Source organism: Nomascus leucogenys, chromosome 13 (assembly GCF_006542625.1).
Source record: "Nomascus leucogenys isolate Asia chromosome 13, Asia_NLE_v1, whole genome shotgun sequence".
NCBI classification, from domain to species: Eukaryota; Metazoa; Chordata; class Mammalia; order Primates; family Hylobatidae; genus Nomascus; species Nomascus leucogenys.
The window spans coordinates 81,170,710-81,198,532 of NC_044393.1; the positions used below are offsets into that span (position 1 = coordinate 81,170,710).

The following is a 27,823-nucleotide window of genomic DNA, read 5'->3' on the forward strand; positions in this document are numbered from 1 at the left end:
TTTCCTGCTTTTATAAAGTGGACGCTTAAGAGCCAGGAGGAAGGGGGTGGTCCTGCACAGTTTTCCTTTGGTTTCTCCTCTTAAGGGAGAATGCCTCTCTTCTGTGTCCCATGCTCACAACAAGAGGCACTCACCACTCTGGCTGCCAGGGACCTACCTCGGGCAGCTTCACTCGGCCTTCCTGGAAGGAGCAAGTCTTGGGGTCATGGGTGCAGACATGCCGGTATTTACACCAGTGGCAGCGGTATGGACTCTCCACGCAGGACAGGCACCTGGGCACAGCGGAAGGGAGGCACAAATCTAAGAACCTGGATGAGCCCAAAGCAGAGGGCCTGAGTCTCTAGGGTCTAGCAAAACATTTTTAATATTAAGAGAAACCACCGTTGAATGCGCAGGAAGGGCAGATCTTATTCACATCTATCCCTTTACTCCCCAAGACCTCAGGAAGCTAATGGTCTCTGGTTTCCTCACTTTCCCATATGTTGCTGACAACGCCGTTCCCCCAAGGCCAAATTAGCCCTCCTCCATCTCCATGGGATAACATCCTCCTTTTCAAAAGAGGGAATGATAAGGTCTGGAGCAGGGGGCTTGTGTAGAGAGACCTGAGAGTTGGGGCAAACAAAAGATTAGGTTTGTATGCAAATTGACTCTGGGTCTCTGCTGCAGAGAAGCCACCTGCACCTTGCCTCAGGAGGAAGTGACTGAGGCTGCTGTCTCACTACGATGGCTCCTGCATGGTTGGCAACCCCACCTTTCCCCTTTACCCCAGGAAACCAAGACAATTTTATAAGAGCTCCTGATTCCTTAAAAGCCCAACATGGTTCCTTTTTCCAAAAACTCAAATGCCTCTCCATACAGGCTATGCCCTTCATGGTGTAGATGGCCACTGCCCCCAACACAGGTTTGCTGCTTTGGCCACGAATAGGCCACACTCTCCCCACAAGCCATCCCTCCCTCCAGAGCACCATTTCTTCTTTCCTCCACCTGACTACCTGCTTGACCAAGGAAGAGCTGGTCACCCTGGGCCCTTCTCCCGTGAATCTCTTGGCTGACATCTCTGGGACAGTCCTGACCATCTTGTGTTATATCTCACAATTACCTGTCCAGCTCCTCTACTAGTCCATAGGCCATCAACTCCTGGAGGGTAAGGATTGAGTCTTTGTGTTGCATTGATTTTTGACTCCACTGTATCTAATGAGCAACACATTCCCTTGCACATAGGAGATGCTTAAAATCATTTTATGGGCTTAATGAAAGCCTCACACATGATTTCACCTATTTACTCTGCTTCCCCAGAGGGGAAAGAGAGGAGGGAGGGATTAGGCCACTGAGTGTTAAAGATAGGGACAGCTCTGCCGCAAGAGGCAAGAGGAGAGTCCCAGGGCTAGAGCAAGTCATTTTTGGCTGGAAGGGCTGGATGCCTTCTTACTTGGGGCCCCAAAGAGAGCTAAGCTTTAGACTCACAGCTGCCATAAGCAGATCAATAGACCCTAAAATTCCACCAGCCTAGATCCCCAAAGTGTCTCTGGTCATGTTGGCTACCTATCATGCATGGAGAGCAAAACAGGAGTATGTTAAAGCAAGCAGGGTTTTTTGAGGTCAGGTCCCACGGTTTGCTCTGTGGAACTCTGGGGATGCCATGGAGTTCCTCTGGAGAATGTGTAGTTTTCTGGGGCTCCTAGGGAGAGGGGTTCCAGGCCCCCCAACCTTTAATCAGAGGAGCTCCTGCTTCCATCTATTCTGTATATTGGGCATCCACACCTACTTTCAGTTTAAGATTTCTATGGCGAGAAGAAAAAAAGGCTGGCCCATTTACAACCTGGTCCAACCCCATCATTTGATAAAGAAAAGATAATATAATAATAGCAAGAACACATGTGGTGTCTAAACACTGGGCCAGACATGGCTCTAAATGCTTCTCCTTAGCGTGGCCCTTTTACCCCTTGTGGCTGTCCTGCAGCATAGACAGAACTGATATTCAGGGCTAGCAGCCAGCACAGGGTGCCAGCCAATGACTGCTCGGATGGGACACTGCTCCTGCCACGTCAGTTGGTAAATATTTGTGTGACGCCCTTGGAAGGAGCACTATGATTTCCCTGTTGATAGAGGACACTGGGGCACAGAAGGGTTGAGCTTCCCAGCTGGTCCGGCTACAGAGCCAGAGCCTCTGCCCTCCCCACCTGCCATTGGAAGTTGGATACTTAAGTCAAACGAAGCTGGAGCTGGAGTCAGGCTTCCTGACCCCTGAGCCAGAGTTCACCCACCCCATACCTTTCTGCCTCCCTCTGGCCCTTACCAGCCTGTCCTCACTCAGCCTGGGCAGCCTGTGGAGAGCTGAGCATGTGATTGAGTGGTTAGACCACTCGCCCCAATCCTGGACACACACTGGGGCTTCTCTCCCTCCTCAGATCCCTCCTCTGCCCATGGAGTTTGCTCTCTGTTCTTCATGTGGGATGCACCACCCCACAACAGATGGTGGAGATGGAATTGAGTTAGAAGGATTGATGTCAGGGAAGATGTATGCGCTAGGGATGCGGAAAGCCCCACTCCATAAGTTCTCACTCTCTACTCTTCTAGTCTCTTTCCATCAACCCTGTGGGTACCAGAGGAGAGGGAGTGAAGGAGGCCTCCTCTGGGGCTTCTAAATGGTGACTCCCTGGGAATAGTGATGGGGTTTTCTGATCTTTGGATGAAACTTGACCCCAGGAACAGGAAGTGGGTAAGGCTGGGGCCACTTACGAATTGTGGACGCTGCAATTGTAGAAGACAAAGCTGGTGCTGGCGAAGGTCATGCCGGTCTCCTTTGATTTGAGCTGAAGCTGTACAACATGGTGGTCCCCTACAAGGAGAGATGGCTGAGGGGTCGGGGAATGCTGAGGCCCCAAGCCAGGGACTCCCTGACCAGTGACACATGCTGGAAAAGGGAGCCTGCTCCCCAGGGTGCTGTTGGCTTAACAGGGCTCTGACTCAGCAGACCCAGTCCCAGGACAACCCTGAGTGCAGCTGCAGAGGGCAGTTCTCGTCTATTCTCCCTGCCCACCGTATCACTTCCCCTCTTCCACGTGTACACACACAGATGCACACTGCCAGGGATTCAAATGTGCATTTGCATGCATGATGTCCTGTCTAGGCTCAGAAAATTGATTCATAACCAGGAGAAACACATATGTAGACTTCTAGGAATGCAGCCACAAACTGCACAAGAGGTTTTGCATGTATGTGTGTGTATGCATGAGCTCATTCCCTGTCTCTGTAAAGAGAGCCCCTGTTCTGACACCACCTCCTCTGGGGGGCTCAGGGCTCCACCAGGGCGGGAGACCCTGGAATCCTCAGCTGGCACCAGGGAGGAGCTGCAGCCCATGTTTAATTCACAGCCCTGACCCTAGGCCCCCACTTCAAGCCTTATTCTTTGCCTTCCCTGAGAGCCTCATTAATCAATCAGCTCCGAACAAATGTGGCAAGCCCAAATGGGAGGGACAACATGGAATCAATCTGCCCAGGCTGGGCCTGTCCCTCACCAGCATGGATCCTCTGCCCACTCCTGTCTTTCCCAGGGCAGCTTGCCCCCAACAACACACAGCTCTGGGGAGGCAGAGTTGGGGAGGCAGTTGTCTAGGGTCAGAGACCGGCCGTGTGAGCATCCCTGCTCCTGCTCAGTGGCCTCCTCCACTGACCCGCCAAGCCAGTGGAGCAGGCTGAACTTAACCACAGGTTCTGCTGCTGTCCTGGCCTGCCCGTCCCCACCCTCTCTGCAGCTGCTCCTTGCCCAGGATGAGGGTGACTCTTGGGGGCTAACCTGGGGCTGAGACAGAAGGGCTGTAACAGTCAATGCCAAGGGCAGTGGAAGGAGATTTCATCCCCCTCTTCCCATAACACACCCGCCAACCCATGCCCCTTCCTCTGACCCTCTCCTGCCTGAAGGTTCCTTCAATCCCCCCACATCTGTCCTGAGTTCTTCTCATCTAGCCAGGAGGAAGAAGTGCCACTCAGCTGTGCCTCCGGGATGCTCACCATTCTCTGTGATGATCCGGGGCACCTCCTTGGCTGCAGGGGAGTAGCACTGGATCTGATTGCCCACCACCAGCCCATCCATCTCTGACAGGTCCTCAAAGGTGCAGTTGACGCCAGCCGACAGCTCCGGGACATTGTACGTCTCCAGGACCAGCTGTGAACAGCCAGGCAGGGGGAGAGAAGGAGGAGGGTGAAATGAGAAAAGGACACGTATGGAATAAAAAAAGAAAGTGGGAGAGTGAGAGAGATCACAGGGAAAGCAAAGACAAGCAAGAGGCAATATTAACATGGAGAAGAGACTCAGGTTATTAGGAGAGTGTCACAGAGGCCGTGGTGAGATGCAAAGAGACAAAAGAAACCTCATTAGGATGGAAATGGATTTGGTCCCTGGAAACAAGAATGCTTAGGGGATTTGCATGGTGCCATTTTTTGATCAGGACTGAGGCGTGGCTGATGGAGCACCTCTTCCATTAGGCCCAATTTTGGAAAAATAGAAACACCAACCACTAAGTGCCCAGTGCTAGAACTTGGAAGTCACCTGTGCCCCTTTCTGTCTCTGTACATGCATCTTTCCCATTTTATAGTTAAAGATATCATTCCCAACACCCTTTGTCATTCTTTGTCACCCTTTGATCATTTTTGGTGATGATGCTCCCTGTCTTTCCACTCTTTATGAATAGAGCCTCTTCCCCAATAGTCCCGTCCCTGTCTCCTTCTTGCATCCCCCCATGGACGCTTAATTCTTTGATATCCTGCACCCTTCTCTCGAGCTGCTTCTGCTGGCCAGGCTTGGCCCAGTCCTCCAGAAGGGCCTTGGGCTGAGGCACTTTTTAGTGAGGGGAAAGTTTTCCTTGCATCCCTGGACCCCACCCCAACCCCCACGACCCTTACCAGCACGTTGTACTGAGAGACGGAGATATTGTTGGGATGGACCGTCAGCCGGACACACTGCTTCATCTCCGAGGCAAACCTGCGGGGCTCCTTGGACCGCTCACACCGCTCCTTCCGGGTGCAACTGGGAAGGACATACCCTTGAGTTACTCAGGAGATGGCCGCTTGGTCCAGGGAGGGGCGGATGCTGAGGTCAGGCATTTCCAGCAGCTCCCAGGATGTGTCCAAACTCAATGCGCCCAGAGCTAACTTTTTTGTGTCCTTCCTCAAGCCTGGTCCTCCTCCATCATTCCCATATTTAGAGAAGATGGCAATTCCAATCATCTCTTGCCAAAGGCAGAAACTTGAGAGTCATCCTAACTCCCCTCATCCTCTCCAAACTCATATAAGGTGTTGCACGGTTCTGTCTATTCACCCTCTCTGCACATCCTTAGCCCTTGCCATTCTCTTCTCCTCCTTAGGCAACCAGAGATTTGTTTTCTTCATATAGAAAATATACCTCCTTGCCTTTGAACATGCCAGTTCTTCTGCTGGACTTCCCTCTCCTCACTTCTCCACCTGTCCAGTTCCTACTTTTTCTTCCTGCCATGGCTCAAGATGCACCTGCAATCTCTTCTGCCCACCCTAGGCAAAGTGAAGAGCTTCCTCCTATGATCTCATAGCACCTTGGAGTCTCCTACTTTAATAAGTCTGGAATTTCTTAGATTATATGACAATTATTGGGCTAAGTGCAGCCCTCTCCTACCAAGTAGGAGCTTCTCAAAAAAAGCAGCTATGTTCGATTTATTTTGGAATCCACTCATGTAGGCAGGTGGGAGAGAGGGAAGCAAGGATCAAAGGAGCTAAGAACTATAGTTAAAAGCTTGCTCTGGATCAGAATCCTGGCTCTAAGGTTTGCTGTTACTCCTCAGTGCTCTGTGCTGTGCAAAGCATATGGTGTCACAGGTGGACCATGTCCAGTGTGACCTGGGATCTTGCAGTCCTAGCTGATGAAGGTTTGTGAAAGAGGCATGTGAAAAACATGGAACTCTCCCGAATGCAGGCATCACTTGAGGTCACTGCATGGAGGCATCTGAATTTCAGGGAACAGTATTTAATCCAAGTCAAGTGAACTTTGTGGACATGGGGCTTCACCAAGTGGTCATGATTTGGAAACTCTGGACTACAGATTCTGTTGTGGGGTGGGGGCAAGCAGGGTCCTCAGAAGGGACAAGATGAGAGAAGATGAGACAGCAGGGAAATCGCTCCAGAGTTCCTGATCTCTTTTGATTAAAGAGAAAAGATTTTGCAGAGGAAGGAAGATGTCAGGAGCTGTTGCAGGGCAGGAGGGAGCCCCGGGCAAGGAGTTTATTAGGACACAGAACAGCCAGGGATAGGGAATCTACATGGGGAGGGAGCCTTGGGGAGGGAACAACTGACTGTCTCAGGAAGCAGACAGGTGTGGTGTGGGGCAAGGAGATGAGGGAAGGGGGTACCTGGACACCTTGAGCTGCTCTTGGGGTAACTCAGGATTAGGGAAAGCTATGGGGGTTTCTCCTCCCAACCTTTGGCCAAAGCAAGAGGGACAGCCTGGGTGGAGAGCCTGAGAGGAGAATCTAGCAAATGAAGGAGAAATCATTGAAGGCCATGGGCTGAAGCTGTCCCTCTAAGGATGGGATAAATGGAGGGACACAGGGACAGAACACAGGACTTCAGAGTAGATGGATGTGCAATGCAAAAGTAAAAAACAACCCTGAACAGTATATTCATGGCTGCGAGGTACAAGCACTTATTAATAGGCACATGATACGGGGTTTACATTGTCTAGCGTTTAAGTCTCATAACAATGCTGTGACAAACCCCACCTTGTCAGGATGTGTTGGGACACAGATGCACCCTGCAGCCTGTGCTCCACTACGGAGCTCTACCTCCTGAAGCTTCCAGACTGAGGAGTGAGGGGCAGACCCCTTGCTGCAGACTAAGCTGGTTCTGCTCACCATCCTGATGCCCCCTTCATGTCCTTAGGGCAATTCAAACATTTTCCCCTCAATCTTTTTGTCTAGGCTAATCACTATTTTTGCCTGGCACTGGGAAGCACTTTGAGTGTTATTGCAACTTGTTGGATGAAGATAAATTCTCCAGGGTGCTTCTAGGAAACCCCTTCCCAGGAGTGAAGGATCGGGCATGAGTGTGGTCACCCCCGTGGCACTTCCTTGCTGCTCCAGCTGACCGATGGCAACAAGAGTGTCTGCCTAAAAGACTTGGAAGTTAATTTACCAGGCCAGCTCCTCTGCGAGGACTCCATTACCTTCAGCCATTAAGCTAATGTTATGGACTTTTCCAGCGTGTCTGCACTGACATCGCTATTAACAGTGTTATTACTCCCATTAACAGCAGACCCAGAGAGCTGGTACGGGCTTAAATTATTCACTGACTCCCCAGCTTTGAAGTTCCTATTTCTAAGAGCAATCAGTAGGTCTGAAAAATGTCTTTGATTAAATTATGAAGAGAGGGAAAAGCAGAGCTGTTTCCAGGCCAAATATCACCTGGAGTTACCAAATAGAGATTCAGATAGAAAAGACAGGACTCCATCTCTCTTCCAGGGGTAGGGAGGGAGAGGTAGCACACAGGTGTTTGCTTGGGGGATCTCAGGACAGGTTCTACGTGCATTGCTTGCTGCTTCCAAAGTTCATGTGGTTGCATCTTGCCACTGCTCCTGAAAGCCCCAAAGGAACTACTCATCACCTTCCCCCAATTTTAGGTTTTATAGGGAAGCCACCTGTAATTTACAATTTAAACATCACATTTAACTGTATAATCTTGGGCAAATTACTTAACATCTTGGTGCCTCAGCTTTCTCATCTATACAATGGGGACAAAACAGTACCTACCTAATAAGGCTATTATGAGGATTAAATGAGATTATGAGAGTAAAGCATTAAGGATAGGATGTAGCTCATAGTAAACCCTCATAAATGTTAGCTAGTATTATCATCTTATCCTTTCTCTGACATCCTCATCTGACCTCTCCAAACTGTAGCTGATGCAGAACCAGATTTATTTTATTTTATTTTATCTTATTTATTTTTAGAACGAGTGTTTTTTATTTTTATTTTTTGAGACAGGGTCTGGCTCTGTAGCCCAGGCTGGAAGGCAGTGGCATAATCTCAGCTGTTTGCAACCTCCACCTCCTGGGCTCAAGCCATCCTCCCACCTCAGCCTCCCAAGTAGCTAGGACTACAGGCACACACCGCCATGCCCAACTAACTTGTATTTTTTTGGTAGAGGCAGGGTTTCACCATGTTGCCCAGGCTAGTCTCAAACTCCTGAGCTAAAGCAATCCACTCATCTCGGCCTCCTAGAGTGCGGGGATTACAGGCGTTAGCCACCATGCCCAGGCGTTAGCCACCATGCCCAGCCCAGAACCACAGATCTCCATGACTGGCCCTTGGGGCAGATCAAAGACCAAAGAAAGGCAGGGCTGCAGCAGTTTTCCTCTTAATAAAGGAGAAGGACAGCCCAGAGGCCAGGAGGGAGAAAAGAGTGAAAGAATGGTCTGGATCATAGCTCTGTTTTGTTACTAGCTGTCAAAGGGTATTGAGAACTCAGCTATCTTAGTGGAAAGTCAAGTGTAAGGTTAGAGCCAGGGATGTTTTGTCATTTCTACTATCCTCCAGGACTCATGAGGGTGGAGGCTACAAATGTCCAAAAGCACAGACAATTGACCTTAAATGTGATAGGATAATGGAAGGGGAGGCATGAATTCCTGCTGGTTTCTTCTGGGGTCTGTCAAGGGAATGGTCTGCTTTTCTAGGACTGCAATTCCCACAGCCCAGACTAGAGCTGGGAACCAGAGAAAAGTGTTAATTCATGACCTGAGAGGCAGGGGTAGTGGCTTAGATGTTTCCTTCCAAGAGGCTTCAGGTACTCCTAAAGCATGTCCCTCAGCTCCACTGTACGGGCCCCTTGACATGAAGGAATCCCCTGCTTCATCCATTTCCCAGGTAGGAAAACTGGAGCTGATACGGATGCAGACAGTGCATATGCTGTGTGACTTGGAGTTTTCTGACATTCTTCTCTGCATGCCAGTGTCACCCCCGCCCCAGATACAAACCTTCAGATGGCCAGCAGGAAGCCGACCCCAAGAGAATACACCAGACCCCCAGAGCTGGAGTCCCTCCCTGCTAACCTCTTCTGACCTCTCTTCCTCATTCCACTTCTCTGCATTTCATCTTCTCCAGCCTTATATCAAAGGTGCAAAAAGCCCTTGGGGAGAAAGGCCCTAGGGCCCCTGGAAGGGGTTATTATTCAAGCCAGTGGTTCCAATGAGATTATCCTCTCTAATGAAGCAGCTACCTCCACCCTCCTCTAAGCCTGAACTTTCACTGCTGGAGAATTCCCAGCCAAGTGGAAAATTAGAAGGGAGAGGAATGAAGGAAGGAAGGGGGTGAGAGAGAGGGAGAGAGGTGGTGATTAAGTCCTCTAGAAATTAATTCCCAAATACAGCGATAGAAATATTAACTCCCGGTGCCGCTGGCCAGGCAAACAAATTTCAATTTGGAAACAGGGCTATCTGTGAGTCCAGCCTGAGTGAGCCTCCAAGCTTGGAGGGGCTGCTGCTGATCCATCTCCCTGGGCTCTCTAGCATGTGTTTACCAGGCTTAGACATCAGAACTTGCTCCTTACTTCTCCCTGCAGATGATTCCCAGTCCTTAACATTTCACATTTGCTATGACCTATACTTAAGGTGCACCATCTGTGCTTAGAACTGAGAATATTGAAAAAGAAAGGGGGTAAGGGTGAGGGCCTTCCCCAGTCGACCTAACAGAAAAGTTAAGATAATTTAGAATGCCTACTCAACTAGGAGATTATTGGAAGCTTTGGTCATTGTCATCACATCTGGGGACCCTGACAAGGGAAGAGACTAGAATTCCTAATTCATTACCATTGTCCTCCTTGAGAATGACCACAGTAATGGATAGATGCATGTGTGTGGCTTGGAGGAAGTGGAGTAGCTAGTACAGGATCCTTCCTAGGCAGGTGTGTGTGTAAGAGGTTTCTTAAATGTAGGGGTAGATCAGGTGAGTCCTTTCAATGTTACAATTCTAGGATACAGTGACTGACACCATGGTCTCATGGAAGTTGAAGTATTTGGGTTGTGCCGTGTAAATACTTAGGATGAATCCCAAGATAGGAAGCCCAAGGTTCTACTGTAATTTTCCCTCTGCCATCAGTTGCTGGCAACTGGGCCCATGGTCCTTTGCCATCTCTAAAGATCCAAAATTAACCTAAGAAGCAGCTGAATCAGATTTATCCATGCCTCCCCTACAGAAGGAGGGCATAGGACTTAGCAGAAACCAGCAGGTTCAGGGGTTGAGTGGAGACCCAAGAACCTTTCTGGGCTTGTGTAGCAACCAAGGCATCCTGTCCCACCATAATAAGCTCAGATGCTGGGCTTGCAGCCTGCATTGAGAAGCCATGTTCTGCCCTGGGTCCCTGACTGGATTCTGACCTTGGTAGCCATGCTTTCTTTGAATGAACAATCTATTGAAGAAAACCTTAGATGAGAGGCAAAAAGGACCTGGAAATGTTCATTTTTTTCCAGATGATCCCAAACCAAACAAAATTACATGTAGCAGTTGCCAAAAGAGAAAGTGAAGTGGGCTTGTCTTTCTCTTTTCTTCATCAGTGGCTAGCTCTATTAGGGCCTATTAATTTTCTACTAAGGTTGAGGAGAGGTTAGGAAAGAACAGATGTGGAGCAGAGCAGGAGTGGAGGGAGGGAGAGGGAGGGAAAGGCAAGAGAAGGGAAAATGGAGGAAGAGACAGCAAAGGCATCATCACAGGCGAATCCATTCTCTTTCTAATCCAGTCAGTAACAAGGAGAACGCTGCCTATTACCTGAGACACATTCCAACAATGACTCCAGTTGATTTTCATCAGCTTTACACTATACTTTATCCAACAGCCTGGTGTCTTCATGTCCATTAATGTCACCAAGTCCAGCAGGCTTGGTGCAGGGGAGCACTTTGCTCTGTGCAGGCTGGGCTGCTCCATCCTATGTGGCCCAGTGCAGCGTGATTGAATGAAGTGTGTGAATGCTGGAATATGGGTGTGTATGTCTGGAGTGAAGCCTCAGAGGTAGGCCAGCTCCTCAGGTTGTCCACAGGGATCCAAGTCATTAGACTGGGAGGGACATTGAGAGCTTGAGCAGACCACAGGGCTTTTCTAATTTATATGGGGAGATGGCATTTTTGACTTAGCATTCTCTGGTCATGAAGCATGTGTTGTGTGTGTGTGTGTGTGTGTGTGTGTGCGCGCGTATGTGTATTGGGGGCTTGGCGGGGGGGGGGGGGCAGGGTTAAAAAAGAAAAGGCCCATTTCCTTAAGTCATACTATGTCTCTGCTAAGCCATGGAGAGGAAAAGTCCAATGTACTAGTATCTAATCTAGTCTGGGACTCATTCCCTTGGATCAGAGGCTGATAGCTTTTTGGCAAAGAGTCAAGGAAAACCTCCTTGCACAGACTGCAAGGAGTTTGCTGGGTGGAAGTGGACACCAACCATTCCTCATGACTGTGTAGGCCTTGTGCAAGCAGCCCTAGGAGAGATCAGTGACCTAGCAGATTAGTGTTAAGTAGCCCTTGAATATAGGTTTAAAAAACGAGATAGCAAGGCTATGGGATACGCCTGAGTGAAGCAAGGCAGGGCTTGCATTTTGCGATCAGCTTGTGTGTCATTAAGTGGACATTGGCATGGCTGGTTGAAGCCTTCCAAGGGGAGGAAGACTTCCCAACAGTGGGCTGGCTCCAGCACCAGTCCTGGGGAGGAGAGGAATGGAAGGGGAGGGGGACCAGGAGGAGGCACTGGGGTCCAACTCCAGCCTCTGCTCCCACAGTCATGGCTGGCCATTTGGGCCACTTCAGGCAAGAGGACCTGCTGCATTGTAGGCCCAGCAAGGGGCTTCATGCAGGTCCCCTACCTTAATTTTCATAGCATGGCTACGAAATTAGAGCTGAAGAAACTAAACCCAGACTGGGTCTGTTCTTAGACAGGTCCTCAGTTGTAACTAAGTTGTAACTCATCTTTTCTGCTCTGAAAAGCAGTGTCTTTCTTGTCTTTTCACTCTCGCCATCTTGGAAGAAACCATATAGAAAAGAATAGGAGTGACTCTTGAAAAGTAACCCCTGCCAACCTATCCGGAGGAGGGCATTCTTCCAACAGAAGAAATCTGGCAAGAGGCAGGGTCGCGAGGGGGTGAAAGGGAGACTTTATAAAAGCTGATCTTATCCTTCCCCTGTGATGTCTTGGGTTACATGAGCCTCCCAGGAGTGATGCTGACGACTTTTCTTAAGAAAGGTAACGTCTGGGCCAATCGATGCGGCTGGGTCTGCCGGGCAGGATCCCATTACCTGCTGAGACTGAGACAGGCTTCTTTGCCTGGGCACGAAGCCATGGGAGGGGAAGATGGAGAGGCGGCTGGGGACCTGCCAAGCCTGGTCACTGGAGAAAATGTTTCTGGCCTAGGACAGGAGATAGCTGTGATAGGGCGAAGGCAGAGTGGGCTTGTACGCTTTCCTTTACCTTCACCCAAGTCAGAATGGGTCAGCTCAGGAACAAGGAATAAAGGCTCAAAACTCAGGGCCACCTCAATACTTAGCACTGCTGAAGCTGTCATTGTCATCAGAGATGGGCAAGCCTGTAGGCCGGGGTCAGGGGCTGCAAAAGAGAGTGACTGAGTGACCCTGTGTGCTACCGGGTTGGCAGGCGAGTGCTTCATGACAATTGAGAGTAACAGGAGAGAGGATTTAAATTACACGAGCCTTTCTTAAGCATGTTTTGTGCAACCCACCTGTGACCTTGCTGCTACAAACAGTCCATTCAGCCACATGAGCCACCTGTTTACAGAGGCCCTGCCCTTGCACTGCTCAGTCACATGTGCTGACTCTCAACCTCTCTCTCTGCCTTTTCCTTCTTCCTCTCTTGCTGTCTCTGTCTGTCTCTGTCTCTCATACACCCATCTGCTGCCTTTCTCTTCCACAATGCTACCACCACCTCACTCCCTCCAACCATGGGGAAAGTTGGCAAAAGTGACTGAGAAAATGGACTTCTCTTGACACCTCAAGGAACCCTTTTCCTGCCGTCCTGGTCTTCCTGAGTGAAGATCAGGCTTGCTGAGGCCACTCAGCAAGCAACCGAGTCACTTAGCACAGGGCCTTGCCCATGGTGGGGGCCTAACAAATGCATTGATTCTAGTAAACTCCCACCGTGAATCCAAGTCCTGGTTCCCCAAAAGCTTTAGGGCAGAGATGACCTAACAGAGTCGCCTTCATATCACTGAGCCTGGCACACTGCTGGGCACGGAGGCAGAAGGGCAGGTCTGAGAGATCTACGGACAAATTTGTGAGTGTGGACACAGCACTCCCTGGAAGCAATTAAACCTCCCACTCTTGCCACCTGTCTCCCTTCCTAGAAAATGGATGCCCTTCAGAGCAAGCATCCGTAGGCTCTCTCTGGCTGCCATCAACCTCCTGCACTGAACTGCCAGCCCCCAGCCTTCTCCTTTCTCTCCTGCTGAGCCCACTTCCTCATGTGTCTCTCCAAGCCATGGATGTCCAGTTTGCTCTCATGAAAAGTGAAAGGGAGGGCAGATCAGGAGGAGCAATATCTGGCTTTGACCTGAATCTGAGGAACTAGGGAAGAAAGGCCTGCTGGGAAGAAGGAGAGAGCTCTCTGGACAAAGAAAGTGTTCTGTATCTTGATAGACATGTGGATTACAAGGGTGTTTGCCTTTGTCAAAGCTTTCAAGCTGTACACTTAAGATCTGTGCGTCTCATTCCATCTAAATTTAAAATTGTACCTTTATTAAAAATATCTTAGAAATCCAGGGACCTACTCTAGTTATCCAGGACCGGATTTTAGAACCTGGATTTTGGACCTCAGAAATCCATACCTGAGGGATTTCAGACTTTCCCTTAAGGAACTCGAGGACTCATTATGCCTGAGACTGCCACTCAGAGATGGGGAGGGTGCCTGCTCTTGTAGCAAGGATGTATTCAAGTTTAAGAGGGTATTTTTAGCTTTTAGAGGCACTCTTCGCAAGGGAGTGGGGGAAGACAATATTTTACCCCCACCTTCTTATAGTTGCCAGGGGGCTCTCCTTGGTCATAACTCCGAGAGGGAGGAAGGACAGATTTACTGAGTGTCTCAGTGGGCAGGCAGCCTTGGCCTATGGGGGCTCTTGAGCTTTGTCCTCCTGGAAGAATTGGGCTTTACCAGATACATTGGCACAACTCTTATACCTGTGTCCGCCTTCCTCAGGTCATGGACATAACCAGGAGGCTCAAGGTTACGAATGACAGCACCTTGCCCTGGCAGAGCATCTTGGAATTCTGTAACATCCTATATCAGTCACCTCTTTTTATCCTCCTGCCACCACTGTGAGAAGGTACTGTTCTCCCTCTTTGAAACAAGGATGCCAAGTTTCTGACATATGGAGTTATCGTGGAATCTATTTGCAAATTCAACTAACTGCTAACGTTTATTTGTGACAAAAAATCGGTACCCGTGGACACGTACAGGGCAGTGAAAAATTTGAGTGATCTGGCACACACACTCCCAGCTGAGGTGGGACAAGGCAGCCTCAGCTTCTTGTTTTAGCTCTCGCTCTATGAACAAGTGTCCTCTTCAAGCCCTATTTTGTGCCATATTTGTCTAATTTTTCAGGTGATTTTGCTGCTTAAAATAGTCCCCGAATGTAGTGCTGAAGTTCTGTCTAGTGATCCTGAGTGCAAGAAGACCATGGTGTGCCTTATGGAGAAAATAGCTGTGTTGGATAAGCCTTGTTCAGGTATGTGTTGTAGTACTGTTGGCAGTGAGGTCAAGCTTAATGAATCAATTATATATATTAAGTAAAATGTCTTTAAACAGAAACACACATAAAACAAGGTTATAGATGGATTTGTTGATGAAAATGTGACCAGAGGCTCCCAGGAACCTAACCCTGTATTTCTCCTAGGAGCAATGGCTTGGTATTCACTAACTGTGTTCCAGCGACTTTATGGAACATATCTACCATGTGCAATGAGAACTGACTGCACTTGCTTAAAGCCCCACAACAAGTTTCCAAGGCATGTGAACTCGAGTCCACTGATTTCCACTCCAGTAATCCTCCCAGTGTCCCCCAGTGCTTCAACTTGCTGGCTCCACTGTGGCTCCTTGAGCAATGAGGTGCCAGCAGCAGCAGCAGCAGCAGCAGCAGCAGCAGCAGACAATGATGACCACAAAGAGAACAACATTTGCACAGCCCCTGCCTTCTGAGAGCCTGTGCTTAACAAGGGCTGATGCTCCATGGAAACACGAATAAGATATACACGTGTTAGAATCAAACATGGTGCCAGACTAAAGGGGTGAGGAGGATCTAGCAGGAGTACCTGCCACTTAGACAAAGGCTGGGAACCCCCCAGGAAGAGAAGCATGCAGTTACAGTAGAGCCATCTGGAAAATCACCAGGGATCAACAGAGTCAAAAGAGGTGGGGCACCCATGAGCTCACAGTCCTTCCCCAGCCTTGTCAACATTCCTGCCCCACCCCACACTACATTTCCTAGTGATCCACATCCCACCAGGCATTGGTCCTCATACCATCTCATTTGATTCATCAGTGACTCAGTGAGGCAGGGGAGACAGGCATCACCATGTCCAATTCACAGAGGAGGAGCTGGGATGAGGAGTCTGGACTTGGGGGCAGGCGCCCAAAATTCATGTCCATGGCTGTTTTTATGCCATGCTGAGACAGGAGCAGCTGGCTTCCCCGTGCAGGCTGAGGGCCCCCTTCATGAACTGCCCAGACTTCACCTTGGCCTCCATCCACCCCTGTTTTCTTCCACTTGACAGGAGGCAGGTATGATGTTACAGAAGGGGAAACTGAGGCCATACAGGAAGTACTGTCTTGTGCCTCCTCCTCTCATGTCTGCTTACCTTGCAGCCCTGGGGGTGGGAGGTGGGGGTCCTCACAGCCTCTCTTGTGCCTTCTCCAAGCCTTGGAGCCCCTCTGTTCACAGGGCTCCGTGTTGTGTGGGGCTGGGACAGCATTGTGGGCAGAGACCAAAGCTGACATGGAAATTGCCACTGGACATGGAGTGTCAGGGAGGGACCAGATTTTCTGATTGCCTTTGAATTATGCCAGGTAGGAAAGCCCCATGCCAGGATTGCAGAGCTATCCTCAGCCAAGCAGAAAACAGGGTAGTCAAGGCCCCCAAGTAAGGCAATGAGTTTAGAAAACAGTCCCTTCCTCAGAGGCCTCACTGGGTGACACAAAGAAAACTGCCCCCTGTCTGCCTGGCAAGGTATCATTCAGGGAACAATTCTGGCCTGATCTGAGCTAATCTGCATTCTGAATGCAACCTCTGCCATCCTCTTCTGTGCTGGCTACTCCTAGGCTCCCCTGCTCTGTTAGCATGCAACCTTTCTATACACTTGAGTGCATAGTTTCTGATCTGTCTGAGTTATGTATATTTCAGACAAGACCAGGCACATTCAGGGTGGCACGGCCGTAGACTGAGTTATGTATACTTCAGTGTAGCTCAGTGGTTCTTGACTTTTTTCCACTATAACCTACCTGAGGGATTTCAGACCTTCCCCTAAGGAACTCAAGGACTCATTATGCCTGAGACTGCCACCCAGAGATGTATTCGAGTTTAAGAGGGTGTTTCCGACTTTTAGAGGCACTCTTTGCAAAGGGGAGGGGAGAAGACAAGATCATACCCCACCTTCTTATACTTGAAAATTATTGGTAAATGTCATTGGTAGTTCAGGTTCTTAGTAGGAAGACTAAAGTTTTTCTTCTTAATTTATAATGTTTGGATCCAGCTCACAAAATGGCACATTTCAAGTGTTGGCCAGAAACAACAATAGCTGTTGAAATTTGGACTGGAACCAAATTTCATCAGAGTGAGGTCCAACCATTGTTGGCTTCTCCAGGTAATCATGGCAAGGGTCTTCAGATCCCCAAAGAAAAGCCTTCAGCTTTCTGGTTGTCTGAGCCCTATTCCTGCCATTTGGTTTATTTACTGTTTACCTCCACTATAATGCCATTGCCTTCTTCCGTCTTCTACATAATAAAATGGAGCCACACAAAAGGAGCCATGTTGGCAAGAGGCCAGCACTCAGGCCGGGCTTTACTGGCCCAGTGACTCCAGCCCAAGTGCACTCATAGCCAGCTGATGGGTGTCTGACAGCAGTGGGAGGGTCCTCAGGTGCTACACACTTTAACTGCAGACCCAAACCAGAAAATCCTATGGAGATGTTGAAGGAGATGTTAAGGAGATGTGGAATCACTAAAGGGACAGCATATATCTTGTTCATGATTTCGGGGCCAGTATGAAGCTGGAGAAAAAAATATCCAATGCCTTTTTCCTGGTGTTCAGTCCTGGAAAGTCAGTCTCCAGCCCAGTAAGCCACCGTCAGGAAAGTCCAGGAATCCTGCTTCCTCCAGCCCTCCAGTGTGTGATTGCCCAGCATGACAACTATATCCTGACCCGTCATCATTCCCATGCCACCACTGCCATATATTTCTTAAGGGAATTTGGCAAATTTAAAGAGAAGTCAGAAAGAACAAAGCAAGGGAGATAACATTTGGAAAGGATGCAAGGAAGGAAGAGCAAGAACAGATGAGGAGAAAAGACAGATCAAAGGGAAGGGCAGTGATGACAGAGAAGCGGAGGAAGGGAATTACCAGGAGGAAGTGGGAGGCAGGAGGCAGCCTCCCCATGGTACTCACATGTTGTGCAGCACACACCAGCCACAGTGAGGGTCACCCGAGCCAAGGCACTCGCCGCAGCTCTGATACTGACCACAGGACTCCACAGGGACTCTGGTGAGCTAGGACAGCAGGATAGGGAGAAGGTGGTCAAGATTTTGCAGAACACCCAGTAGCGTACCAGAAGAGATGTTGCTCTAAATATCAAGTGTATCACCTGAAATGTTGCGGGAGCATGAAGGTGCTTGGAGCCCAGTGTGGGAAGGGACTTTGAGTGATTATGTTTGAGTAGGTGGCCACATATGCATCCAGGGAGACAAGCAGCCATATTATTTTCTTAGCAGTCTCCAGAATAGACTCCATACAGTCCACACTAAGTTGTCAGAAAAGGTATTTACACAGTGTTCATTTCAAGTTTTCTACCTCTGAAACCACCAAATATCTCTACAAACGGCCAATTCATCATGTATTCGTTTCCTATCAATTTAACAAGTGCAAATGGTCATTCTCACTTTCTCATGGTTTCTCTCTTTCTGTAGTGTTTCTCCTTCTTTCCAGCCCTCCTTCAAGTTTCATCATTTTTGCTGCTCCAGAGAGCATTTAGCCTGAGACCAAGACCCTTCTCTTTCTCTTCCTCCTTGCCATTTACCAAGATATCATAAGCTCACTCTGTAGCTGTTACTTGCCCGCTCTTTCTTTCTCATAATGTTGGCCAACTGGCTCTAAAAGCTTTCACTATGGTGCTTTCAAAGAGCATCTGCTGCTATTTCTCCTCCTACCCACACTCTTTTCATGACTAGAGGCTTCCTCTCCAACCCAAAACTTTATATTAGCTTTCACCAGCCGCCTGCTAATGTAAAATGTTCCACATGACATTTTTGCTTAGCCCAAATGCTTCCATTTCCTACATGCTCTTAAATATCTTTTGAATTTCTTTGTTCTCCACCGTAGCTTTGCCTTGGTGTCTCTTTACATAACTTGCCAGCACCTGCTACATAGTAGGTATTTAATAATGATACACTCGATCAAACGGAGTTTTTATTTTCTTTTTACAGCCTTGGTCTTTATTCTCCATTTTGCCAGTTTTTTCTTTACAAAAAGTTTTTTTTTTTTAATTTTACATCATCCGTTTCCATTTGGGATACCTTTTTATCTCAATGGAGAATCCTACCTGATGTGTCAGCTTGAGCTAAGAGCATTTGATGTGGCCGTCCTTTCTAATTTCTCACCATCAGACAACAGGCACAGAAAACTATAAACTGTGCTGACCTGGCTGAACCCTCTCTGTTACATGAGCAAATGCAGAGGCAGTGCTTCCCCTGCTGTTTTATGGGGCATGTGCCTCTGTAAAATGATGTCCGCTTGGCAGGGGCTACTTGTAACTCACACACAGGCAAACTGGCACCAGAGCTTCTCAATTAGTCTCCAACTCTCTTTTGGAATTAATTAATAATTAATTCCAAATCCCACATGATCTCTTTTCCCTTAACTTTCTTATTCCCTTTACGCATCTTTTTGTTCTCCAAAGTACACACTGAGCATTCTTAATGACCACACTGCGTTTTCACTTCTTTCAAGCAACCTTTTAGCCTCCCTCTCCCATTCTGATGGCAGTGACCTTGACCTTGGTGGCCCTTCCTCCACCTTCTCAGATGTCTTTTTTGCACATTTGGAATTTTATCTTTTCTTTTATTACTGCTCACGTACTCTGCATGGGCCGTGCCTGGAGTCTGCCTACATACGACCTTCCTATCCTACTAATTAACCTTAACAATTAGTTCCTTGCAAATTACCCACACTGGCTCCACACCAGCCAAGAATTTGCCCTCTTTCTGTTGCGTCTTTAATTTCTCTTCCTACTCCTTAAGTGAGCATAGACATGCTAGTCATGTAAGCATATAAATAGTGGCTCCTAACCCAAAGTACCTGGACTCCTAGGAATTCATGAGTGGTAATGAGGTCTACACGCTATTTTCAATATTTCCCAAAGCCTAATGGAAATTGAACTGTTGCTGTTTTATGTTTTTTATTCATACTCAGTGATGTACGTCTCATATTAAAATAGGAAATATGTTATTACTTAATAAATGCAGTTTGTTTAGTAGACAGAATCTTTCAAAACATAATGCACGGGGGAAAAAATAATAAAAGGGGCCATAAATGGTGAAAGTTGGGAACCATAAGTACACAATAATGTTTTCATATGTTCCAGCTGCTCGTCTAGCACTCCATATTTCACATGGGCTTAAACAGAAAATCATGCCTTGCTCAATCAAAAGCATTTTCTTGCTCTAAACTTAATTACCATCCTCCCCAGTTTCTCCTATTGACAAGTTCTATAATCCACCTTGGATGGAATGTGGCCACGGGTTCCGGAATGTTCCACATCAAGTCAAGAGCCAGCTGCTTGGTGAATCTGAAATTCTCAAAAACCTTTGCATTCAGATTCTTAAAATATTTGAAACTGATGTTTAATAATGTCCATACCCTGGAATTGTCAAGCCCCTCCTCTTGATTTTAAACATGAGTCATTTTTTGTTGGGTTGGAAAGAATGCAAGAGCCCTCAGAGCTAGGTTCAAATTCTGGCTTAACATGGGGATAAAAATCCCCCCCTCCCCACCCCCACCCCAATTCACAGTTTCCCAAAGCACAGATGACACAATGGTTTTGTAAATGGTCTGGCACTTTATAAGTGATGGCTATGATTGATTGCTGCTATCCTTTTTATTAATATACCAATCCTCCTTGTACTGTCACTTACCTCTCCCCCACATCCCAGAAAACTCCTCTGACAGTCTTCTGAGGCCTCAGGAACTCTGTCAGGAGTTCAACAGACCTGGGAGAACTTTTCTTTTTTAGTACCTTGATAGTGTCATTTCCTCCTTGAACTATGATATTTGCCCTAAACCATTCATTGCTCCACACTTCGGATGATACCTCATTTCCAGGCCTTATTCACTATCTTTACTAGCTTCTGGAACAGCTATCTGCTTTTCTTAGCTTTTCATGTAGGTGGGTCCATGTGAGACAGGGACACAAGTCCTGCACAGGTATTATGAGCCCTGGGTTCCAGCCACAGCTCTGCCCCCCAGTTTCCTGGGTAAACTTGGACAAGTCTCTCCTGGGCTTCTTTCTGATGATCTGAAAAATGAGGAACTGGGCATGTTCGTTCTGAATTCCCTCTCAGTCCTAGCATCCTTAGGATGCTAAGCTCCTTGTTAATGCTCTGACAAAGTCTCTCGGGTCAACCTCATCTCACTTGTTTGGTTTTCATGGACATGTATAACAATGGCACCGGGTCCACCTTCAAGAAAACATTCTCTTGAAGACAATCATCCAGGCATGTAGAGCTTTCTCATCTTGAAGGTAAACAACCCAACTGCCTTTAGTCTTTCCTCACAGAATATTTCTATTTATGATTTAACCATTTTTTACGACTTTCTTTTGAACTTCATCTAGGTTTTCTCCACTCTTTTTAAAGTGTGGACATTCAGCCAACAGGATTCTGACAGTCCGAGTAGAAAGGTTACCATTATTTGAGAGCTAGGTGCCACCTCCTTCACCTTGCCAGGACCTTCCCAAGGAAGGACAGAACCAGGGAAATCTCCCAGGCCCCACCATCAGGCAATAGTCTCCAGCATGGCCAAGGCCTCCCAGACTGGCTGCAAAGCTCTCCATCTCTATCACTGCTTTGCCTCACTCTCTACCCCATGGTTAATTCTGCAAAGCATCAGAAGTTTTTCTAATACTTTAAATCACTTTTGAAAACTGGATTTAGTCCAACCATTTAGCTCAGTCTAAATGTATTCCCTCACGTCCCCAGTTACCATCCACACCTTGCTAGTACGTTGCACAGGTGGCCAGATGGCCTCTGAGCCACCTTGCCTCTATGATTCTCTTTCCCCAAACACCTAGACTTGCCACTCACAGCCTTACACCATACAAAGCTGCCTCTCCCATCCCCCATCTCCAGCTCCTCTCCTGACCCTGGAACACAAACCACTCCAGATGCAGAGCCACACGATTAATTAAAACCACCCCACGCTGATTAAAGTCTTAAGCTGCAGTGCCAGGCATGCTAATTAACTTAGTGAGGGAATTCAGACCACAGGAAGAGGCGAAAAAAGTAATAGGGGCGGGGGAGGGACTTCTGTTTGGAGAACAAATCAGATGGTGACATGACCTAAGCTACCATAATGATAGATTGTCTCAGAGACCACAGAATATTGAGGTCTGTCCCCTGGCCACCAGACTCTAGCAAAGGTGTTGATTGATGTGGCTGCAACTTCACCTTCGCTGCTTCTAGAGATGGGAGCCCCATCACCTCTGGGGACCTCCACGTGTGCGTAAACTGTGCTTGGGGGGAAGGATTGGGTACAGGGTTAGGGTAGGGTCTGCACAACATTGTCTTGGGACATTGTCCTGGCTTTGTGCAAAAACCTGTTAGGCAGTTTAGCAGTTCCTCAAAAAGTTAAACAGAATTACTATATGATCTGGCAGTTTTGCTTCTGGGTACACACGCAAAACAACCGAAAGCAGGATCTCAGAGAGACATTTGCACACTCAGGTTCATAGTGGAATTACTCACGATAGCCAAAAGATGGAAGCAACCCAAATGTCCATCAACAGATGAATGGACAAACAGTATGTGGTATATCCATACAACGGAATATTATTCAGCCTTAAAAAGGAAGGAAATTCTGACACATGCTACAACATGGATGAACCTCGAGGACTTGATGCTAAGTGAAATAAGCCAGACATAAAAGGACAAATACTGCATGATTCTGCTTATGTGAGGTGCCTAGAGTAGTCAGATTCATAGTGACAGAAAGTAGGATGGTGGTTGCCAGGGACTGGGGAAGGGAGGAATAAGGAGTTACTCTTTAATGGGCAAAGACTTTCTGTTTGGGCAGACGAAAAAGTTCAGAAGATGGAGGCTGGTGATGCTTGCACCACAATGTGAGTGTACTTACAAATGCACACTTAGAAATAATTAACGCTGTGAATTTTGTTATGTGTATTTTACTACAATAAAAAAGTTGAAATAACCCTTTTGAGTGGACTTCACAGATTATTTCATCTTTGGCTTGGCAGCATGATATGAAAACACCTGTTCTCTGCTTAGCTCCTTGGGTCAAAGGGGAACAGCTTTTGCTGGTAGACTAATACAATCATGTTTATGAAACATTCTGAGATCTTTCAGTCAAAAGATAGGCATCGCTACTCTTTTCAATGTAATCTCAAATGGATAAAGCGTTTTGGATAAATGTCTCCTATCATGTATCATTACATAACTGGCTCTGTCGTTCTCAAGGTCTGGATACCTGTTTCCTGATTTGGAAAAATAATGCCATAGCCTTGTTCTTCCTGGAACTTTTCCTTACCTCTCACCCATTCCAAAAGGCCTAGACAAGGAGCTCCCAATTCAAATAACTCACACGAGGTCAAATGGCCCGATTTTAGAAAATCCTCCTGCTGTTGCTCAAGCTCTCCTTTGGTATTTTTCATTCACAGTTATGGCCAGAAATCACCCGTGTGCCCTTCCCCATTTACACTTCCTTTCCCCCTAGATCACCTTTCTGGGAATCTGGGTGGTTTTATCCTTTTGCCACCAAGGTAAGCTTCCTTATGTAATATAATGTAGTTTGGTCTGGTTTTAAATAATTGTAAATAGAACTATCATTTGCTGTTGTACATGCAATCATCATCATCATCATCATCATCATCATCATCATCATCATCATCATCACCATCTTCCTAACCTGTCCAGTTCCAAAGGCCACAAATTTACAAAACAATGGCCTAGCATAGGAAGGCAATGAATGACTGAGAAGAGAGCAAAGGGTTCCAAATCAGATTTTAAGTCATGGCCTTGGTCTTCATAAGTTTCTCCAGCTGAGGAGCTGAGCCCGTTGCTTGGGGACCTGGGAGCCTGGGGGTCTTCCATGGCAGCTGGAGGAATTTTTACAGCTTCTGAGTCCTGGCCCCCACTTCCCAACTCCCACCTGGTTTCCCTGATATTTCGAAAGATGCTTTCCTCTGGCAATAGGGTCCCACTCTGCCTGTTGCTGCTCACTTTCCGAAGGGTGCCTGCTGTTCTGCTGATTACATTCAGAAATGTTCCATAGATATAGCATGCGGTCTCTGTGTGTATCTCTAATTTGTTTAAGCATTTGACATTCTGGTCAAAATGTGAGTTATTACTCCATTTCTACTCTTATAATTGGATGCTAATGCAACGATGGCTACATTGAGCCTGATGGTTGGAATTAATTTAAATGTCCAAAAGTTTTCTTAAGGACCCAATTTCCTTCAAAATTGTCAAAAAAGAAAGAAAAAAAGAAGCAAGATGACCCACTAAGAAACTCCAAGAGGCTGCTGGGGGAACTGTCAAGCTGTGCAGATGCTGCATTTGGTGCTGTACCTCATGCTGTCCTTCCTTGCCACTGTCCCCGAGCAGAGGAAGTAGAGTTGAAAAAAGTTAGTCCTTTTCTGGCAAATTCTTAGCTCAGTAATACACATGGGTCTTGGTGGCATGGTCTTGGGGAGCTCCTCAAAGCATCTCCACCAGCCTTCATTTCCTTTGGTCACCACTGGCTGCCTTTCCAAGCTTTATTTCTGCTGGCCAGGGACCACACAAAGGTTTTGTGGAATCTCCTTGTGATGGCTCCAAGGCTCTCGCTGCCAGGGCTGCAATTTGTGGCTGAGCAGTGGCTCAAGAAGCTGTGCTTATTTCAAGTCACTCCACATGCCTGGAACCCTGTCACTCCCATTCTCTTTGCTCAAAGCTGGCAGGTTCTGAACCTGGCTAACAGGTAAGAAAGGCAGATGCCAGGAGGCTGGTCCCAGGCTGTGGCAGACTGTTTTATGAGTCCCAGTTATTCACTCCCTAAAAAGAAGACTTTTATGTCTCCACCTCTATGGCCTCATGGTGAATAGAGAAGTGGCATGTACTTCCCCACTTCTTGACTTTGGGCATGGCCTCAGAACTTGATTGGACAATGAATAGTAGGAAACACGAGGCAAATGAATGCTTCCAATGTGCTTATGTGCTCATCTTTGCCTTCTGTGCTTCTGTCATTGCCATGAGAAGAGCTTCCCGAAATAGCTGTTTCCTCTTCAGCCTGGGCCCCAAATGAACCCACATGGAGAGAGACCTGAGCCCAAACCACAGCCAAGAGACAACCCTGGCTGATGCAGCAGCTTGAAGCAGAACTGCCCAGCTGAGTTGAGCTTAGGGAGCTGACATACAATTGCTTTGCAGAGCCATGAGTGTGAGGATTCATGTCTATTTTATGCAACTGAGTTTTGGGCTGGTTTGTTACAAAGCTTTATTGTGGCAATAGCTAGCTGATACACAGGTGCTGGGCAGAAAGTTACGCCAGGATGCAAAGGTCCCATGAAAGGTAGAGGGGAGAGGTCAGTCAAATGGAGGAGGGGGAAGGTTGCAGTATGGTAGCTTCTTACCACCCTGTGCTTCAAATAGGTCACGCAAACATTGAGGGTGTATGTACCTGGTACAAGTTCAGAAATTATTGAAAGCCAGGTCTAACATGATAAATGGCCCTTCTCAGTACCTCTCACGCTGGCCATGCTCTCTTAATTCTATGGTCATAGATCTACAGATCTCAGGAAGGTCTAGCCCCTGAGCAAAGTACTGAAGAAGACTCTGGAAAGAGAATGCAGCCCTCCAGATGTGGTCAGCTGTCCAGAAGCATAAATGTGCTTCAGACCCCCTGTACTGACCATCTGGCTGCCCCAGTGTCAGAAAATTATTATTATTTTTTTTTACTTGGCAGCAGTAAAAACTCCTTGGGAATGATTTGCCTTGAGCTTTGCAATTCCTCCTGCTGGTGCTTGGGCCATGGGGCTAATCCAGCTGGGCCTCACTTGAGGGCAGACAGAGGCACAGGGTCAAGGGCAGCAGCCCTGGCTACCACCACTGTCCCTACCTGCCTCTAGGCAGGAACTCTGGGGTCAAGGCCGACGATATTTAGAATAGCAAAGGCAACCGCCCCAGGGCATGAGGCTTGGGGAGCTGAGATTCCAAGCTGTAATCTAATCTGTGTGTCTGGGTGACCTTGAACAAAATCTTCCCATTTTCCCATTTCTCATACCTCACTCGATTCATTTTCAGATTAGGGGGATCCAGTCCTGCTCTGCCTTAAAGAATTGGTCACAAAATAATACCAATACAAATGATTTGAGAAGCTTCTTGTAAACGAAAAGTAGCAGATGCTGCGGAGGGCTGCAATTTGTTGCTATTAATAAGAATAAATGCCTAATAGGAAGCCAGTTTGCTCTGGGAACTCGGACAGCCAAGGAGCGAGTGCCGACGCCGGAATCATCAACATATGTTGGTCCTCATTAGCAAACGGCAGTATCTGGGAAGCTGGGCAAGGAGCTCTCAGCGTGCTTTCTGCAGAGCATCAAGAAATCACCCCATCCTCAGGCTTCCCAGTGTGGGCTGCGTTACAATGGCACGTGATCATTATTAGCCAGACCCCTCGCCAAGCAGGAGAGCGATCCCCTTCCCTGCCGCACAGATGGAAAAGCCATAGCCCAGAGGGGCTGAGCAGCTTGCCCAAGGTCACGCAGCAGGGCGGTGGCAAAGGTGGAAATTGAAATGAAGCTGGGGGCTGGAGCCTGCCCTCAGGCCTGCCAGACACCACTGGCTCCCGGAACATAGTACAGGCGATTGAGAAACCTCTGGTCCCTCTGCTGAACCCAGGTCCTTTGTTGAAAACTTCACAGCATTGCAGGCTACTTACTATACTACGAGGAAGGTCTGGCTGAGTTCAGGGGCTGAGGAGCCCCTCCTATGGGCAGATCACCAAGTAGCAGCCCTGAAGAGAGAATGACAATTGGTCTCAGCACAGCCTCCTCCTCCAGGAGGTTTTCTTACTCCTTCAAATGTGGTTAGGGAGAAAAATAGAGTTTGAAATAGTTTTATCTCAGGGACAAGTGAGAAGCAGAGATCTGGAAGAAAAACAGACCTGGGTTTGGATCCTGGATCTGCCACCACTGTGTGACTTGGACAACTTATTTAACTTCATCAAGCCTCTTTTTCCTCATCTAAGTACCCTGATGGGTTGTTTTGAAGAATAATTGGGATGACACATATGAATGTGTTAGTGCTATGCTAATGGCAACTGTGTTGTTCCAGCATCTTCCTCCGATAAAATGCCCCTGTGATGGGTGGTGCAAAGTCATCTCTCTTCACTCCATTACACCTAGTACTCAGCTTATGCACAGTAAATGAGAAAAGTGAATGAATGTTTGCATGCACACATAAATAAATAAGTGAATGAATGAATGTGGTTCCTGTTACACTTGTACATATTCCAAGAAACCCCTGGAGATCATTTATTTAGCAATCTTGGCCCTACTCTAAAACCTATCATTTCTGGATTATTGCCACAGATTAATCTCTTAGTGTAAAGGTTAAATCCTCTCCTTTCTCTGAGCTCTCATGCTCACATTCACACACAGGCTCAGGAGGCCCAACTTCCTGACTTCCAGGGCTGCAGGGTTGCAATGTGTGAGTTTCTCTATCTAGGCAGATCCCCTGCATTTGACAGAGGAGATTGCAGCCCCAGAGCAACCCCGCCAACATGGAGGCGCAAAGGAATGGAGGATGAGAGGAGTGTCCTGGCATTCACAGAGTTAATAAGCTGAGAGGGACCTTGGAAAAATTCTAGCTGCCAATCCTCTCATTTTTCAGGTGAAGCTCAGTTGCTGCAGGGATTTGTCCAAGGCTACATGGCTACCAACAGTCTTCATTTGATACCCAGTCCCTAGATATGGACTCCTGGCCAAGATGCTCATTCTTGACCCTGTCTTAAGGTCAGGGCTGAAGCAGGGGCAGAGCCTCAGGGCCCCACATCCTGGAGGAAAATGAAAGCCTCCCTCCCCATCCCCAAGCCCAGCAGGTGGGAAGGGGCTGTTGTCCTGGGGATCAAAGTGCTGCTCCTGTTCCAGCCCATCTTTTAGCGAATGACACAAACAAAGACTATGGCCCCTTCTGAACTGGAACCGGGAACCTGCTGTTGTGTGTTTCCCAAGCACAGCCTGCTCAATGGGAGCCTTTGTTTCTGCAGCCAAGAAGAAGGCAGGGAGGGGCTGGCACGGTGACACCTAACTCCCGGCCCAGGCAGCAGAGCCAAGCTAGTCCCCAGGCAT

The 27,823-nt window shown here is 47.8% G+C and overlaps 1 protein-coding gene across 2 annotated transcripts in view; it reads right to left on the reverse strand.

The window, feature by feature from the left end:
- Positions 1–27,823, reverse strand: part of PLXNA4 (plexin A4) — a 457,885-nt gene that overhangs the window by 101,213 nt on the left and 328,849 nt on the right. For both annotated transcript variants that reach the window (XM_030825648.1, XM_030825649.1), the window contains exons 5-9: positions 17,659–17,759; positions 4,903–5,026; positions 4,012–4,165; positions 2,740–2,839; positions 158–272 (exon numbers count right to left, since the gene is read on the reverse strand). In XM_030825648.1, coding sequence (XP_030681508.1) covers positions 158–272; positions 2,740–2,839; positions 4,012–4,165; positions 4,903–5,026; positions 17,659–17,759 — 594 coding nt within the window. The remainder of the gene's footprint in view (positions 1–157; positions 273–2,739; positions 2,840–4,011; positions 4,166–4,902; positions 5,027–17,658; positions 17,760–27,823) is intronic.